This window comes from Heterodontus francisci, chromosome 17 (genome assembly GCF_036365525.1).
Source record: "Heterodontus francisci isolate sHetFra1 chromosome 17, sHetFra1.hap1, whole genome shotgun sequence".
Classification (NCBI taxonomy): Eukaryota; Metazoa; Chordata; class Chondrichthyes; order Heterodontiformes; family Heterodontidae; genus Heterodontus; species Heterodontus francisci.
Window position 1 is genome coordinate 8,525,797 of NC_090387.1, and position 17,962 is coordinate 8,543,758.

The 17,962-nt window shown below is 43.5% G+C and overlaps 1 protein-coding gene across 3 annotated transcripts in view; it reads left to right on the plus strand.

The window, feature by feature from the left end:
- Nucleotides 1-17,962, plus strand: part of cdh11 (cadherin 11, type 2, OB-cadherin (osteoblast)) — a 195,849-nt gene that overhangs the window by 115,531 nt on the left and 62,356 nt on the right. For all 3 annotated transcript variants that reach the window (XM_068049075.1, XM_068049074.1, XM_068049076.1), the window contains 3 exons: nucleotides 4,711-4,830; nucleotides 9,818-9,985; nucleotides 11,824-12,011. In XM_068049075.1, the coding sequence (XP_067905176.1) occupies nucleotides 4,711-4,830; nucleotides 9,818-9,985; nucleotides 11,824-12,011 (476 nt within the window). The remainder of the gene's footprint in view (nucleotides 1-4,710; nucleotides 4,831-9,817; nucleotides 9,986-11,823; nucleotides 12,012-17,962) is intronic.

Consider the following 17,962-nt stretch of genomic DNA (forward strand, 5'->3'; position numbering starts at 1 on the left):
CTCTTTCATTTCTTTGCCTCCATATAAACTGGTTCTGCAACATTAGGGACTTTTTTTTTTTATAAATTAGTTTGCTACAAATTATTTCTTGGAGAGTTATCAGACAGCATACACATGTTTGCAGATCAATGGTTACATATCCAAAAGGGGAGAACTAACTGCTGGAAACTGGGTGGTGCAATGGGTTAGACATTGACTTTTCCCTTCTCGGCCCTGTGTTCAATGTTTCCTGTGTCTGTCGCTGTGACCAGCCCATGGACAGTATCACTAGAGTTCCCTGCTGCCAGGGAAGGGCTGTGCCTTCAGCTGCCTTGGGCCTAAGCTCTATAATTCCCTCCATAAACCACTCTGCCTCACTACCTCTCTCCTCCTTTAAGTCACTCCTTAAAACTTACCTGTTTAGTGAAGCATTTGGTCACCAGTCCTAATAGCTCCTTCCTGGTGTCAAAGTTTTGTCTGGTACCATTCCCTGTGAAGGGCCTTGGGATGTTTTTACTGCATTAATGACGCTATCTAATGCAAGTTGTTGTTGAGGCTAGGAGACTGGCCGCAGTTTCCATCCCTCAGCTAAGGCAGGGGGTGACGGTGGCGGGGTGATGGGGTAGTGAGTAAACAAGATGCTGGTGCTTGGAAAATCACAGCACTGCACTTACCCTCCTGTATACATGCAAGCGATCCATACAAAGCCATTTTCATGTGGCAATCCAATTGGATGGCCAGAAAGTCTGCCTGTTTCTGGTGTCTGCAAATTGGGGTCCTATGATGGACATAGAACCTTGATACAATTTTCAGGGTGTCAATGGGGAAGAGAGTATGTCTGGATGAATACTGGCCTAACCACTCAGAATGGTGTTTGTAGTTCCAGGAAGACATCCCCTGGCCTCATAAAACTCTTCCAGCCCACTGCTGTCCCCATGTAGCTCTTCATACTGGATCGGTAGTTGAGGCAGAGACCCATACAACTTCTCAGCGAATGGTGGGTAAAAATTTTGAAAAAGGGAAAATAAAGGGCTACGGGCATACAGTAGGCAGTGGGATAAGTCATGCATTGCACAGGAGGCAGCACAAAGACGACAGGCCAAATGGCCTCCGACTATGTTGTCTACTTCCTTGGATCTAAGGCAGTTGCAGTCGAAAAGCTGGAGAGTGAACAATGTGGCAAATGAAAATGTCACCGAACTGCATTTGTAATGAGACACATTTTATGCTGTCTGATGCAACATAAATGAGATGTGTGGAGTTCAGTTGATTAAAGATCTCAAACAGATTTATTAAAAGCTAACAAGTATATACAGCACAGAACTAACTATTTACAGGACTTGCCTCTTGGTGTTACAGTAGCAGAGTAAGGTTGGTACATAGTCACGTGACCATGTCTTGCTACTTAGCTCATTAGCATACTAAGTTCTAAAAGGGACATTACTCTTCAAGGCAATCACACAACAGTTTTGAGGGGCAATCTTCTGACCTCCTAATGAAGCAAATTGTTGGGATAGAGCAAAGTACTATGTATCTAACCCTATGTTGTGCCTGCGTTTGGAGTGTTTTTTGGAACAGTGTAGAAGGAGCTTAATCTGTACTAACCTGTGCTATATCTGTCCTGGGAGTGTTTGATGGGACAGTGTAGAGGGAGCTTTACTCTGTATCTAACATACGAACATATGAATTAGGAGCAGGAGTAGGTCACTCGGCCCCTCGAGCCTGCTTCTCCATTCAATAACTGAACCGATTACTCCACATTACCACATACTGCCGATAACCTTTCACCCCCTTGCTTATCAAGAATCTATCTACCTCCGCCTTAAAAATATTCAAAGACTCTGCTTTGACTGCCTTTTGAGGAAGAGAATTCCAAAGGCTCACGACCCTCTGTGAAAAAAAATTCTCCTCATCTCTGTCTTATTTGGGTGACCCCTTATTTGGAAAAAGTGACCCCTAGCTCTAGATTCTCCCACAAGAGGAAACATCCTTTCCACATCCACCCTGTCAAGACCACTCAGGATTTTATATTTTTCAATCAATTCACCTCTTACTCTTCTAAACTTCAGTGGCTACAAGCCTAATCTGTCCAACGTTTCCTCATAAGACAACCCGCCCATTCCAGGTATCAGTCGAGCAACCTTCTCTGAACTGCTTCTAACACATTTATATCCTTTCTTAAATAAGGAGACCAATACTGTACACAGTACTCCAGATGTGGTCTCACCAATGCCCTGTATAACTGAAGCATAACCTCCCTACTTTTATATTCAATTCCCCTTGCAATAAACAATAGTATTCTATCAGCTTTCCTAATGACATGCTGTACCTGCATACTAACCTTATGCAATTCATGCACTAGGACACCCAGATCCCTTTGCATCTCAGAGTTCAGCAATCTCTCACCATTTTGATAAAATGCTTCTTTATTCTTCCAGCTAAAATGGACAATTTCATATTTTCCCACATTATACTCCATTTGCCAGATCTTTTCTCACTCACTTACCTATCCTTTCGTAGCCTCCTTATGTCCTCTTCACAACCTACTTTCCTATCTAGCTTTGTGTCATCAGCAAATTTAGCAACCATACCTTCGGTCCCTTCATCCAAGTCATTTATATAAATTGTAAAAAGTTGAGGCCCCAACACTGATCCCTGTGGTACACCACTGGTTACATCTTGCCAACCAGAAAATAACACATTTATGCCTACTCTCTGTTTGCTGTTAGCCAGCCAATCCTCTAACCCTGTGCTGTACCTGTCCTGGGGAGTGTTTGATGGGGACAGTGTAGAGGGAGCTTTACTCTGTATCTAACCCCCGTGTTGTACCTGTCCTGGGAGTGTTTGATGGGGACAGTGTAGAGGGAGCTTTACTCTGTATCTAACCCCGTTTTTTTTTTTTTCTTTTTTTTTTGTACCTGTCCTGGGAGTGTTTGATGGGGGACAGTGTAGAGGGAGCTTTACTCTGTATCTAACCCCCGTGCTGTACCTGTCCTGGGAGTGTTTGATGGGGGACAGTGTAGAGGGAGCTTTACTCTGTATCTAACCCCCGTGCTGTACCTGTCCTGGGAGTGTTTGATGGGGGACAGTGTAGAGGGAGCTTTACTCTATATCTAACCCCTGTTTTTTTTTTTTCTTTTTTTTTTGAAGGGGGACAGTGTAGCGGGAGCTTTACTCTGTATTTAACCCGTGCTGTACCTGCCCTGGGAATGTTTGATGCTGTCCTCTTCGCAAAGGGTATAAATTCCCAATCCCAAGAGTATTGACATCCCTCAGCTCAATAAATAAAATCAATTGTTAAAAATGTTGTAAACATTTAATTAGCTCCTGACAGTACATGGGTAATTCAGATTTCCAGCAACACTTTCAATTCCAGAAACGTGAAGCAGCGATTTTAATATAAGTTAGAAAACAGAGAAGATAATTTTAGGCTTTACTGCAGTGTCTTTCTATAAAACTGCAACCCATGAAGGGCATACCAAAGTGGTTGAGGGTTTAAGATGAGTCCCATGGCACTATTTTGAAGAACAGAAGGGGAGCTGCCCCATGGTTCCTGCCTCCTCACCGCACTCCCCCCCACGACCCCTCGGCCCCACCAACAACAGCATCCTGGTCAATATTTATCCCTCAATCAACATCACTAAAAAAAACAATTATCTTGCCATTATGATTTTCCTGTTTTGTGGGAGCTTGCTCTTCACAGATTGGTGGCTAAACTTCTACCTTACAACAGTAACGAACTACATTTTTAAAGGAAAAGTGATTCATTGGCTGTAAAGCACTTTGTGTCATGCTGAGGTTGTGAAATGTGCTATAGACACACAGGTTCTTTCTGCTTTTCCTTTGCCAGTGCTAATTTTAGTGTATTTCAATCCAATTGCTGTTTGGGCTATTGCAACTTAGTCATTTAACCTGTTTAAAGTAACCAGGATAACTACTCCAGTCAAAATAGCATTGAGAGAAAATTGATGGAAACACTTCAATCAGCAAGCTGAAAATACCGTGCAGAGAAAATCAACCCTCTACTCATGGCAAACAGTTGGCACTGTGGAAACAGACTGAGTAGAAAGAACACTTTACCGTACATAGAATTTACAAACTGGTCCATGTCAGTGTTTATGCTCCACATGAGTCTCCTCTGACCCTACTTCATCTCACTCTATCAGTCTACCCTTCTATACCTTTCTCCCTCATTTGTTTACCTAGCATCCCCTTAAATGTATCTATGCTATTTGCCTCAACCACTCCGTTTCTCCAGAATTCTCCATTAGATTTATTAATGATTATCTTAGATTTATGGCCATTAGTTTTAGCCATCCACCACAAGTGTAAACATTTTCTTTACTCGAGAAAAGAAAAGACTGTGGGGTGACCTGAAGGAGGTCGTGTAGGGGTTTGATTGGATAGAGTAAAGAGCTCCAGCCTGTTCAGTCTTTCCTAATAGTTATAGCCTCTCTCAGATCTGGTGTCATCCTTGTAAGTCTTTTTTGCACCATTGCCAGTGCCTCTATATCCTTTTAAAATTGCCAACAGTTCTGTGCCTGCTGTACTTTGCAAAGCCTTTCATAACAAAACTCTTGTATCACAAGGTTGACAGCTTAGAGGTGTAAAGCTTTGACAGCATGATAGATGGTGATGCTCAGGTTTGAGTGCTCTGCATTCTTTCATGCACTGTAGCCATTTATCACTTCCTCACTCTCTTTGACAATGTGATCATCTCTTCTCTTTCAGGTACTTCTGTCATTCAAGTCACAGCCACAGATGCCGATGACCCATCCTATGGAAATAGTGCCAGACTGGTGTACAGCATTCTGGAGGGTCAACCTTACTTCTCGGTTGAGCCTCAGACAGGTATGAACATCAACCATTTAATGCTAGTAGACTAGTAGAAAAATGTGTCAAGAAGCTGATGAAATGTTGAAAGCTATCTCAGATTGGAGCTGGATTATATTAGGGAAGGAAGTCTGCTTTGATCATGATCGATCGACTGCTGACTCTGGTTGTATGGTTTCATCACAATTCCCATCTCCAATATTTTCATAAACAATAAACAAATTTGTTTAAAGAAAGTGTTAAAAAAATTCATATATTTTAATGCCGCTATGAATTTTCTCCCGGTTGTTGCTTGCAGCAGGTTCATGGGCAGTAATCTCTAACTCCTAGGGCTACTAGGGCAATCCTGGAAGCTTAGCAACCCTGGCCAAAGTACATCTGGAGTACTGCATTCAATTTTAGCCACTGAACCTCAGGAAGGGTATAATGGGCTTGGAGGAGGCACAACACTGATTCACTACAAGGCTACCAGGTTCTGATGAAGGGTCATTGACCTGAAATGTTAACTTTGTTTCTCTCTCCACAGATGCTGCCTGATCTGCTGAGTAATTCCAGCATTTTCTGTTTTTGTTTTAGATTTCCAGCATCTGCAGTATTTTGCTGTTGTGATACCAGGTCTAACAGGGTTAAAATGATGAGGACCAGTTGCATAAACTTTGTTTCTATTCTTTTGAGTTTAAAATATTGAGGGATGATCTAATAGAAGTGTTTAAAATGTTACAAGGATTTGATAGGGTAGGTAGAGAGAAACTATTTCCTCTGATGTGGGAATCAAGAAAGAGGAGGCATAACCATAAATTAGAGTTAAGCCATTCAGAATAAAAAATAAGAAAGAAATTAATCACACAAAGGGCCTTGGAAATCAGGAATTATCTCCCCCAAAAGGCTGCGGATGTTAGGGAACATTGGCACATTCCAGACTGACACTGATAGATTTTTATTAAAGATATCAGGAGATATGGATCAAAGGCGGTTAAATGGATTTGTGATACAAATCAATCCTGATCTTATTAAATGATGGAATGAGCTTGTGGGGCTGAATGGCCTCCTCCTGTTCCCATGTTGCTAATTACATTGCTGCCATGAGATTGGGTCTCAGACAGGTATGAATTATACTCCTGGCTAGAGTTTGCCATATGCCTGTTCACTGGTTAATCCATTAGTTCCTTAAATGGAAAATCGCAGGTTTCCTTTTTAAAATGGAAGTTCAATATTTGCTCATAGCTTAAATCGTGACAGTACCTCCATCTGGAGCTTTATCCCCAATAATTCTCCTGACCCTGCAGCCTTTCTCCCTGCTCTCAAAATCCTCCTCAAACCTTCCTCTTCGATCATACCTAGCCTCTGTCCCTCTCCCCCTTTCCCCACCCTCTTTCCATCCTCTCCTCCTTTCCCCACCCTCTCTCCATCCTCTCCCCCTTTCCCCACCCTCTCTCCATCCTCCCCCTTTCCCCATCCTCTCTCCATCCACTCCCCCTTTCCCTATACCCTCTCTGCATCTTCCCCCCTTTCCCCAACCTCTCCATCTTCTCCCCCTTTCCCCACCCTCTCTGCATCCTCTCCCCCTTTCCCCACCCTCTCTCCATCCTCCCCCTTTCCCCATCCTCTCTCCATCCTCTCCCCCTTTCCCCAACCTCTCTCTATCCTCTCCCCCTTTCCCCAACCTCTCTCCATCCTCTCCCCCTTTCCCCCACCCTCTCTCCATCCTCTCCCCCTTTTCCCACCCTCTCTCCATCCTCCCCCTTTCCCCACCCTCTCTCCCCTTCAATTGATCCCTCTCCTTTCCCCACTCTCCTTTACCCACCTTCTACCCTTTCCTAACCGTACCCTTTCTGTTCCCCTCTTCTTTCCCAAAATAATTCAGTGGAGCAAAATAAAATGGAAGTACTTGGGAAAAGTGCTGTTTCTAAATGATAAAGTTTGTTTTGGAACTGTAACCATGGTTAGCGATAAAGTTTTTGTCTGGCTTTAATAGGCATTAAATAAGAGTGAACCTCATTACCATCCAGGAGTAGGAACAGAGCAACTATAAAGCAATTTTTAAAGTTGATAAACAATATAACATTGTGTTTTATATCACTCTGGTGGTTTGCAAAGTGTTATACAGAGATCGCTCATTTGCATAATTTATTCAGATGAGGGGAGCGGGATTAATTTGCTTTTATACTCAGCCCTTGGAACTGCCTGCGAAAAGAGTACTTTAATAATTTGGCTCTTGTTTCATTGGAATGTCTATCTCCAGGGCTCATTCACACACTGGAGGGGAATGAGCAAGAAAAAACTAGAGAAAAAGAAAGACCCTTGCATTTCGATGGTGATTTTCATAACCGCAGGGCATCCCAAAGTGCCTCACAGACAATGTGGTACATTTGTTTTAAGTGTACTGACTCTTCAAAGTGGACAGGTTTGAGAGGATGAATGGCCTCCTGTTCTGATTTCCTGTATGTCAGGATGAATTTCTTCATGTAACAGAGTGAGAAATGTTTGGAACAATATCTGAAGGAAGGCTATGGAGATCCAAATGTTGGGATTTCATTGAAAATGCAATTCAGTGCCATTGTTTTGCCTTGAGACCAGGAAAATTCCAGGTTTAATTCATTCACTGTTATAATGTAGAGAAACATAGCAACTATTGCTTCACAATATTAGAACGAAATAAATTAATCAAAGTAAATTTAAAACAGAAACGTTCATTTTTATTCTTTCAATGTAGCACATAGCACGGTCCCACAAACAGCAGTGTGATAATGATCAGCTAATCTGTTTCATTTGTAGTGTTGGTTAAGGGATACATATTGGCCAAGATTCTGGGGAAGAACACATAGCAACATGGGATCCTTTGCATCCGCAAGAGAGAAAATGAGTCTTGGTTTAACATCCCATCCAAAGGATGACACCTCTGACAGTGCAGCACTCCCTCACTGCTGTCCCTCTGACAAGGCAGCACTCCCCTGAAGCGTCAGCATAGGTTTTGTGCTCAAGTCCTGGAGTGGAACTTAAACTCTCAACCATCTGACTCAGAGGCAAGAGTGTTATCCACTGAGCTATGGCTGGCACTCAAAGGGAAAATAGGGAAATTTAATCTTTACAGCAAAGAAGAATGACAGCTAATGGCTGACTTTGACGTGAAATATTAAAAATGTATAAATATCAAACTATTGCTTCACAACTATTAGGATGAAATAAATTTATCAAAGTAAATTTAAAACAGAAACTTTCATTTTTATTCTTTCAATGTAGTTAAACACCCAGGGTGCTTCATATGAGCCATTATCAAAGATAAATTTGACACCGAGCCACAGAAGGAAATACCAGTGATCAAAAGCTCAGACAAAGATGTAGGTTTTAATCAGCATCTTAAAGGAGGTGAGTGAGGTAGTGAGGCAGGGTGGTTCAATTGGAGTTATGTCCTGGGGGGCACTGGTTCAAATCCTATCATGACAGTTGATGGAATTTAAATTCAATTGATTAATTAATCAGTTCAATTAATTGATTAAAAAAATCTGGAATTGAAAGCTCGTCCCAGTATTGGTGCCATGAAACTATCATCAGTTGTTGTAAAAGCCCATCTGGTTCATGAATGCCCTTTAGGGAAGGAAATCTGCCATCCTTAAGGTCTGGCCATCATATGACTCCAGACTCACAGCAGTGCAGTTGACTCTTAACTGCCTGCGAGCCACTCAGTTGTTCAGCGCAATTAGGGATGGGTAACAAATGCTGGCCTTGCCAGTGATGCCCACATCCCATGAAAAAAAAATGAAGACTGAGATGGATCGATCTTGTTGGGGAAGGATATTAAGGGATGTGGAGAAAAGGTAGGTAAATGGAGTTAACATACATATCAACCATTTGAATTGAGAAGCTGGATACCCTGTTCCTGTGTATCAAGAAGAAATTCTTTATTCCAAAGAATGAGAAATGCTTGGAACAATCCCCCAAGTATGTTGTGGAGATACAGATGCTGAGATTTTATTGAAAGTACATTTAAGTGCTTTGGTTTCTCCTGAAGCAAGACGATCCCAGCTTTGATTCAGTCGGGGTGCTTGCTGAGTTCCAATAATGCACCCTGTTCCCATAATGGCCTCAGGAGAGAGAAATATAAACACCCAGGGCTCCTGCTTGTAGCTGTCGGGACTCCTGCTGGGCGTTGGGTAGGGCTAGGTCAGGCTTGACTTTAATGCTTCTACAGTTGGAATAGCTTTCTGATGCTCACTGCCCAGTCTCACCTCGTAGTTCTGACTGCTCCTAATGCCCGTGGGAATGGAGTTGAGCATAACCACTGCCTTCAGGACATGAATGGGGTAGGGCAGAGAGGCAGCTGGTGGTGAACAAAAAATGTTTTGAAAATGAAAACAAAACATTTTCAGGTCTGTTGCACCCTCCGGAAACTTGAGCTCACCCAAAACTTTGCTGTTCATATCATAACACACATCAAGTTCCGTTCACACATCAACCCCTGTGCTCACTGACCTACCTTGGCTCCCGGTCCGTCAACGCCTGAATTTAAAAATTCGTCTCCTTGTTATCAAATCTCCTCATGACCTCGCCCTCTCCCTATCTCTGTAATCTGCTCCAGCCCCGCAATCCTCCAAGGTATCTGTGCTCCTTCCATTCTGGCCTCTTGCACAACCCCGATTTTTACTACTTTTCTATTGGTGGCTGTGCCTTCAGCTGCCTGGGAGTTCTGGAGTTCCCTCCCTAAACCTCTCCACCTCTCTGTCCTCCTTAAAATCTACCTCTTCGACCAAATTTTTGGTCATCTGTCCTAATATCTCTTTATGTGGCTCGTTAACTAATTTTGTATGATACTTCCAGTGAGAAGCACCTTGGGGGACATATTATTGTGTTGAAGATGCTACATAAATGCAAGTTAATATTGTTGCTTTCATGATTTTTAGATCTGCCTGAGCAAAGTAGTCTTGGTGTCAGGTCCATTTTCTTCAGTGCAGAATGGTGCCTGTGCAATACAAGAAATTAAGTGGTCCTTCCTTTCTCTTGTCTCTAGGCATCATAAGGACTGCTCTTCCAAACATGGACCGAGAAGCGAGGGAGGAATATCTCGTGGTGATACAAGCAAAGGATATGGGAGGCCACATGGGAGGTCTTTCCGGGACAACAAAAGTGACAATCATGCTTACCGATGTCAATGACAACCCACCAAAGTTCCCCCAAAGTAAGGAAGCTCCTCTTTGCCCTTTCATCTGTTCAGGTGGGGACGTTAGCACAGTGGTAATGGTACTGGCCAAATGCTTTGGTGACGTGAGTTCAAATCCCCCCATAGCAGCTAGGGGGGAATTAAAATTCAATGAATAAAATACTCCTCCTTGTTAATAATAATCATGAAATTACTGGTGTGCTGTTAAAAACCCATCTGGTTCACCAACATCCTTCAAGAGAGGAAATCTGCTATCATTACCTGGTCTGGCCTGCATGTGAGCCAAGATTCACAGCAAAGTGGTTGTCTCTTAACTCCCATCTGAAATGGTGTAGCAATTAGTTCAGCTGTATCAAACTGCTACAGAAAAGAGCACTGTGTGTGTACCTACACCACACAGTCTGAAGAAGGCGGCACAGTGGCGCAGTGGTTAGCACCGCAGCCTCACAGCTCCAGGGACCCGGGTTCGATTCTGGGTACTGCCTGTGTGGAGTTTGCAAGTTCTCCCTGTGTCTGCGTGGGTTTTCGCCGGGTGCTCCGGTTTCCTCCCACATCCAAAAGACTTGCAGGTTGATAGGTAAATTGGCCGCTGTAAATTGCCCCTAGTGTAGGGAGGTGGTAGGGAATATGGGATTACTGTAGGGTTAGTATAAATGGGTGGTTGTTGGTCGGCACAGACTCGGTGGGCCGAAGGGCCTGTTTCAGTGCTGTATCTCTAAATAAAAATAAATTCTCAAGGGCTATTAGGAATGGGCCTTGCCAGTGATGCTCACGTCCAAAGAATGAATTAAAAAAAAGGGTGTTAGCGTTATGGAACCAAGGTGGGTAGAAGGAGTTAAAATACTGATCAGCCATGGGCAAATTGAATTGCAGAAGGGGCTGAAAGGCCTCCTTTTGTTGCCAACGTCTTGCAAGGAATAAAGGATGATCTCAAAGCACTGTTAATGATTCTGTTTAATATTTTAAAGAATAAACAGTTTCTAAAGTAGCTGAAAGATGGCTCCTCTGACAGTGCAGCACTCCCCTCAGTAATGCACTGGGATTGCCAGCATAGATTATGTGCTGAAGTCTCTGGAGTGGGCCTCGAATTCATGGCCTTCTAATTCTGAGTCGAGAGTGCCACTGCTAAAGGCGAGGGAGCAACAAAACTTCATCCATCTGTAAGAGGCCCCAATCCTTTTCTGAGTTCATTCTTGCACCTCCTGTAGGGTGTGTGCACATTATCCTTCTGGGATGAAGCCTCTAACACTTTTCTCCTGGTGGGCATGTTTTAATTCATTCTCAGGGTATGGACATCAAGGGCAAGCCTGTCATTTAGTACCCATCCTTAATTGCCCTAAGAGGGTGGTGGTAGGCTTTCTTCTTGAACCACTCCAGACGTTTGATGTAGGTCACTTCAGAGGGCAGTTAAGTGTCAAGCAAGTTGGTGTGGAGGTGGAGTCAGATTGAAGCTCTGAGTGGGTTCGACCAGCAGGACTTCCTTCCCTAAAGGACGTTAGTGAACCAGCTAGGTTTTTACAGCAATCTGACAGTATCATTGCCATTTTTATTGATATCAGGTTCTTTTTATACTGAATTCAAATGTTCAAACTGCCCTGGTGGGATTTGAACTTGCGTTCTCTGGATTTTTAGTCTAGGCTTCTTGATTACTAGTCCAGAAATGTAAATACTACACCAGCATTCCATAAGAAGCTTGACGTCAGTTAACACAAATGTGCACCACCACAGCAATGCAGTTTTCACAGGTTCAGCTTGCACAAAGTCATTAATGGGACACCAATTCCCAATGGTAATTAATGGCATCCAAGTAGGGAATTCCATTCTTAATGCCATGTGTGTTGGTCATTTCCCTTCAGGTGTGTATCAGATGTCGATCTCAGAGGCGGCTGATTTAGGAGTGGTAGCGGGACGGATAAAGGCTAAAGACCCTGATATCGGGGAGAATGGGATGGTCTCCTACAGGATCATTGACGGAGATGGTAGAGATTTCTTTGAAATCACAACTGACTCCCAGACTCAGGAGGGAGTTATCAAGCTAAAAAAGGTACCACAGCAATATTAAGATATATGTGAATAGGGTTATAGTTCAGAGATACAGCACTGAAACAGGCCCTTCGGCCCACCGAGTCTGTGCCGACCATCAACCACCCATTTATACTAATCCTACACTAATTCTGTATTCCTACCACATCCCCACCTGTCCTGATATTTCCCTACCACCTGCCTATACTAGGGGCAATTGCTAATGGCCAATTTACCTATCAACCTGCAAGTCTTTGGCATGTGGGAGGAAACCAGAGCACCCGGAGGAAACCCACACAGATACAGGGAGAACTTGCAAACTCCACACAGGCAGTACCCAGAATTGAACCCGGGTTGCTGGAGCTGTGAGGCTGCGGTGCTAACCACTGCGCCACTGTGCCACACTGATGGTGCACTCATTGGAAACAGAAGACCCTCCTGCCAGTGGAAACGTCCATTCTATTAAAACTCTTCATAATTTTGAATATATCTAGTAAATCTCCTTGACCTCTCTATACTAAGGAGAGCAATCCCAGCTTCTTCAGTCTCTTCACATAACTGAAGTCCCTCATCTCTGGTACCATTCTTGTAAATGTCTTTGCACCCTCTCCTAGGCCTTGACATCCTTTCTAAAGTGTGGTGTCCAGTATTAGACACAATACTCTGGCTGAGATCTAACCAGTGATTTATAAAGTATTACTGTAATGTCCTTGCTTTTGTACTCTTTATTTCTATCCAGTCATAAAGCCAAGGATCCCATATGCTTGTTTTTTTAATGGCTTAACACTCCAGTTGAGGAGTGTCATTCATCGGGAGTGTTCTTCATCAATTCGCACATTGTGTCTATTTAATTGACTGTTGAGCACTGCTCATAGCTGGCAGTGAGGAATCAGCCCTTGCTCGGCTTGCTGACCCTCTAGGATTATCCTGGAGTCTCCAGGACTTGAGGTTTAATGTCCAGGTCACGCTTGCGAGCAACACGGCAGGAAAATCAGATGGATGTTAAAAAAAGCTCTTCTCAGTTTATTTAAACATTTTTATTTATTACTCGAACTGAAAGTAACTGCCTAAAGGGTTGTTAGAAACAGTTCCTTTGCATGGTCTTAACACTTGGAGGTACCGTAGAATTCTGATGGAGCAATCGTAACTTTCAGAAAGGGAATTGGATAAATACTTGAAGGGGGAAAACATTTTCAGGGCTGTTGGGAAAGAGCAGGGGAGTGGGATCAATTGGATAGCTCTTTCTAAGAGCCAGCACAGGCACGATGGGCCAAATGGACTCCTTCTGTGCTGTAAAATTCTACAATGAGTTGCAGGAACATTGGAGTTGACCACGCTTTTGGTAACCTGCCCTAATATCTCCTTTATGTGGTTCCGTGTCAAATGTTGTGCAATAGCTCTCTTCTGAAGAGTCTGTAGACATTTTACTCCATTAAAGGTACTATATAAGTGCAAGTTGTTGTTCTTGTTGTTGCAAATGGGGTTGATGGTTATTGCTGATACTGAGGGATATTTTATTGAGATTCTGCCTGTGCATGATGTGGGATTGCTCAACATTGACACTCAGAATGAACAAAGATGCCATTCCCCATCACTGACATCCCTCAGCTCAATGAATAGTAGTAACATACAATGCAAAAGGAGGCCATTCAGCCCATCATATCTTTGTTGGCTCTTTGAAAGAGCTATCCAATTAGTCCCATTTGCCTCTTTTCCCATAACCCTGCAACTTTTCCTTTTCCAGAACATATCCAATTCCCTTTTGAAAATTACTATTGAATCTGCTTCCACCCTCTGTCAGGCAGCATGTTCCAGATCATAGCATGTTCTGGATGCTCATTCAAAGAGGTAAACTTTAAGGAGTGTCTTAAAGGAGGAGAGCGAGGTGGAGAGGTTTAAGGAGGGACTTCCAGAGCTTGGGACCCAGGCAGCTGACACCACAGCCGCCAATGGTGAAGTGAAGGAAATTGGGATGCATAAGACTCCAGAAATGGATGAGAGTTGTAGAGCTGAAGGAAGTTTCAGAGAGACATAATAGGGATCTGAAAATGTATGAAATGAGCTGGATGCATTAATTTGCTTTAGAATCCTGGATCATCCATAACTGAAGGACAGACATGGGCTGTGCCATATCATATCTTGCAACTAATCCTGTGCCAGCTCTGTTTAATCAGCTAGAGCGGGTTTAACATCATGCCTGACCTTGGAAAGCAGTGTATGGGCCCAAACTCAGTGTAATCCATTATTCAGCTCTTCAAAACATCACCCTAATTAGGGCTGTCAGCTTGTATGTAAAATTCATGCTAATCTTACCATCTGTTTTTTTACTGCCCTGATCAGTCATGATAGCTATCATACTAATCTTAAAGGTCCCTTTTTACCTTTTTTAATTAAAGGGCCTGTCTGCTTTAATTTTTCAACCTAATAGAAGTACATAGAATTTACAGCAAAGAAACAGACCATTCGGCCCATCTGCTCCATGCTGGTGTTTATGCTCCACATGAGCCTCCTCCCACCCCTCTTCATCAAACCCTATCAGCATATCTTTCTATTCCTTTCTCCCTCATGTGCTTATCGAGCTTCCTCTTAAATGCATCTATATTCTTCACCTCAACTGCTTGTGGTAATGATTTCTACATTGTCACCACTCTCTGGGCAAAGAAGTTTCTTCTGAATTCCTTTCTGGATTTATCAGTGTGTTTCTTATATTTGTGAGTTTAGGAAAACTGCCTGAGTGTGGAGTTGAACACTGGCCCCTTTACTTTAACTAGTCAAGAAAGGAACAAAGAAAATCTGCTACTGTTGAACATTGCTTGGTGGAATGCCATTAATTAGGAGGGAGATTCTGTGACCTTTGCCCTTTTTATTGATGGGTCCCCTCAGATGAAAAGTCTGATGTTCTACTAACTAAACTATGCCAGCTTCCCAGAATTAGAGATCCAAGGGAATAGGGGGAATGAGGAATTGAAGGAAATTAGTATTAGTAAGAAGATTGTATTGGAGAAATTAATGGGGCTGAAGATGATACGTCCCAGAGTGCTGAAAGAGGTAGGCTATGGAGATAGTGAATGCATTGGTGATCATCTTCCAAAATTCTATAGATTCTGGAGCAGTTCCTGCAGATTGGAAGGTAGCAAATGCCACCCCACGATTTAAGAAGGGAGGGAGAGAGAAAACAGGGAATTACAGACCTGTTAGCCTTACATCAGTCATTGGGAAAATGCTAGAATCTATTCGAAAGGATGTGATAAATGGACACTTGGATAATAATGATCTGATTGGGCACTGTCAACATGGATTTCTGAATGGGAAATCATGTTTGACGAACCTGTTAGGGTTTTTTGAGGATGTTACTAACAGAATTGATAAAGGGGAGTTGGTGGACATGGTATACTTGGATTTTCAAAAGGTCTTTGATAAAGTCCCCCATAGGAGATTGGTTAGCAAAATTAAAGCACATGGGGTAGGAGGTAATATACTGGCATGCATTAAGGATTGGTTAACAGGCAGAAGGCAGAGAGTAGGAATAAATGGGTCATTCTCGTGTTAGCAGGCTGTGACTAATGGGGTACCGCAGGGATCAGTGCTTGGACCCCAGCCGTTCATAATATATATCAATGATTTAGATGCAGGAATCAAATGTAGTATTTCCAAGTTCACGGATGATATAAAACTAGGTGGGAATGTGTGTTGTGAGGAAGATGCAAAGCTGCTTCAAGGGAATTTGGACAGACTTTGTGAGTGAGCAAGAACCTGGCAGATAGAATATAATGTGGAAAAATGTGAGGTTATCCACTTTGGTAGGAGGAATAAATGTGCAGATTATTTCTTAAATTGTAAGAGATTAGAAAGTGTAGATGTACAAAGGCTTTCAGGTGTCCTTGTCAATAAGTCACTGAAAGCGAACATGCAGGTGCAGCAAGCAATTAAGAAGTCTAATGGTATGTTAGCCTTTATCACAAGAGGATTTGAGTACAGGAATAGTGAAGTCTTGTTTCAATTTTATAGAACCTTGTTTAGATCGCACCTGGAGTACTGTGTGCAGTTTTGGTCCCCTTACTTTAGGAAGGATATTATTGCCATAGAGGGAGTGCAACAAAGGTTCACCAGACTTGTTCCCGGGATGGCGGGACTGTCCTATGAAGAGAGATTGGGGAAACTGGGCCTATATTCTCTAGTGTTTCAAAGAATGAGAGGTAATCTCATTGAAACCTACAAAATACTTAAAAAGGATAGATAGGGTAGATGCAGCTAAGATGTTTCCCCTGGTTGGGGAGTCTGGAACCAGGGGACACAATTTCAAAATAAGGGGAAGCCACTTAGGACAGAGGTGAGAAGAGATTTCTTTACTCAGAGGGTTGTGAATCTTTGGAATTCTCTACCCCAGTGGGCTGTGGAAGCTCAGTCATTGAGTATGTTTAAAGTAGAGATTGACAGATTTCTAAATACAAATGATATAAGGGGATATGAGGGTAGTGTGGGAAAAAGGCATTGATGTGGATGATCAGTCATGACCATATTGAATGGCAGGGCAGGCTCGATGGGCTGAATGGCCTACTCCTGCTCCTATGTTCTATTGTGCTCTTGTTGTCTCCTGTTCTCATGAGGGTTCCTAATTCACACTGTCATATGCTTCAATGCATCCATAGGAATTCTCTGGAACCTCTGCCATTGAAGCCTATGCAATGAATCTTGATGGGTTATTCAATCAAGGGTGGCATCGCCACTGAGCCCTGTCCTACCCGCAGAAGCACTCTTTAAGTAGGGAATGCTGGATGTCCCTCAGGAAAGAGAAGCCACACTTGACTCTCACTCTTCCTAACCCAGATTAACAAAGGCCAGTTACAGAACCATTATCCTCTGCACTGAGGTTGGAAAATGTTAAACTATTGTAATACCAGGACAACCAAACTACTGACCGACAATTAAAGCCCGAAATTGGCAGAAAGTACTTCCAGAGCAGCTATAATGCAATATCACATCAGCTTCGGTGGGCTGAGATTACAGACAGGAGTTCAGGGTTGCTGATTGGAGTAGCTGGAGTTTTGGGGCACTGTGATTGGAGTAGGTGGGGGAATAGGGTCACTGAATTGGTTGTGGCTCTGTCCACTGATTGGAGTAGGTCAGGGTTGTGGGGGTCATTGATTGCAGTGGGTAGATGTTGGGGCTGATATTAATCCTGATGGATGAATGGAAGATGGATACGGTGAGGATGAGGCTGTGCAGCATCCGACTGCACTGTGCTGCTCTGTGTCTTGGATTTAAATTCACTCTCGACCCCGACCTAAGGCCTCCCTGATGAAAACGAGGATGTAAAGTCTGGCCCTAAACATGGCTGCTGTTGACCCATCAATGTATTGGATTCCTCCCCTATGAAATAATAATGTAGCTGATGTCATAGACAATCTGAGAGGCTCAGACTAGAGGCCTGCTCAGGTAGGGAAAAAAGAACTCGACCCGTACCACAGCGGACCCGAGCCCGACCCGGCCCGAGTTCCTCCGATCTTGCCCCGACCCATCCCAGCCCGAGCCCAACCCGACCATCCCTTCACTTACCTTCCGACTGAGAAGCTCCACGAAGCAGCAGCGCATGTGTGATGACGTCATCGTGACCTCACTCGCTCACTGCGCAGACTCAGTTTGGTCCCGGTCTCCCAGCTCAGGTAAGTACCAGCAGAGCACTTACTGTGTGTGTCTGGCTCGAATTGACTGGACCTGGACTCGGCCCCACCCAACCCGAGTCCGAAAGCTGTACCCTGAAGATGGCCCTGACCCGACCCGAACCCGACACATGCCGTTGGGTCCCGTCGGGCTCGGGTTGGGTAGCAGGCCTTACTTGGTGAAAGAGGCAATTGTTCACACAGAGAAACAGGTGTATGAGCTAAAGCAATGAGGTTCATTTCGAGAGGGATAGAATTGAAAAACAGTGAAATCTGGAATACACTGCCTGAAAGGGTGGTTAAAGCAGATGCA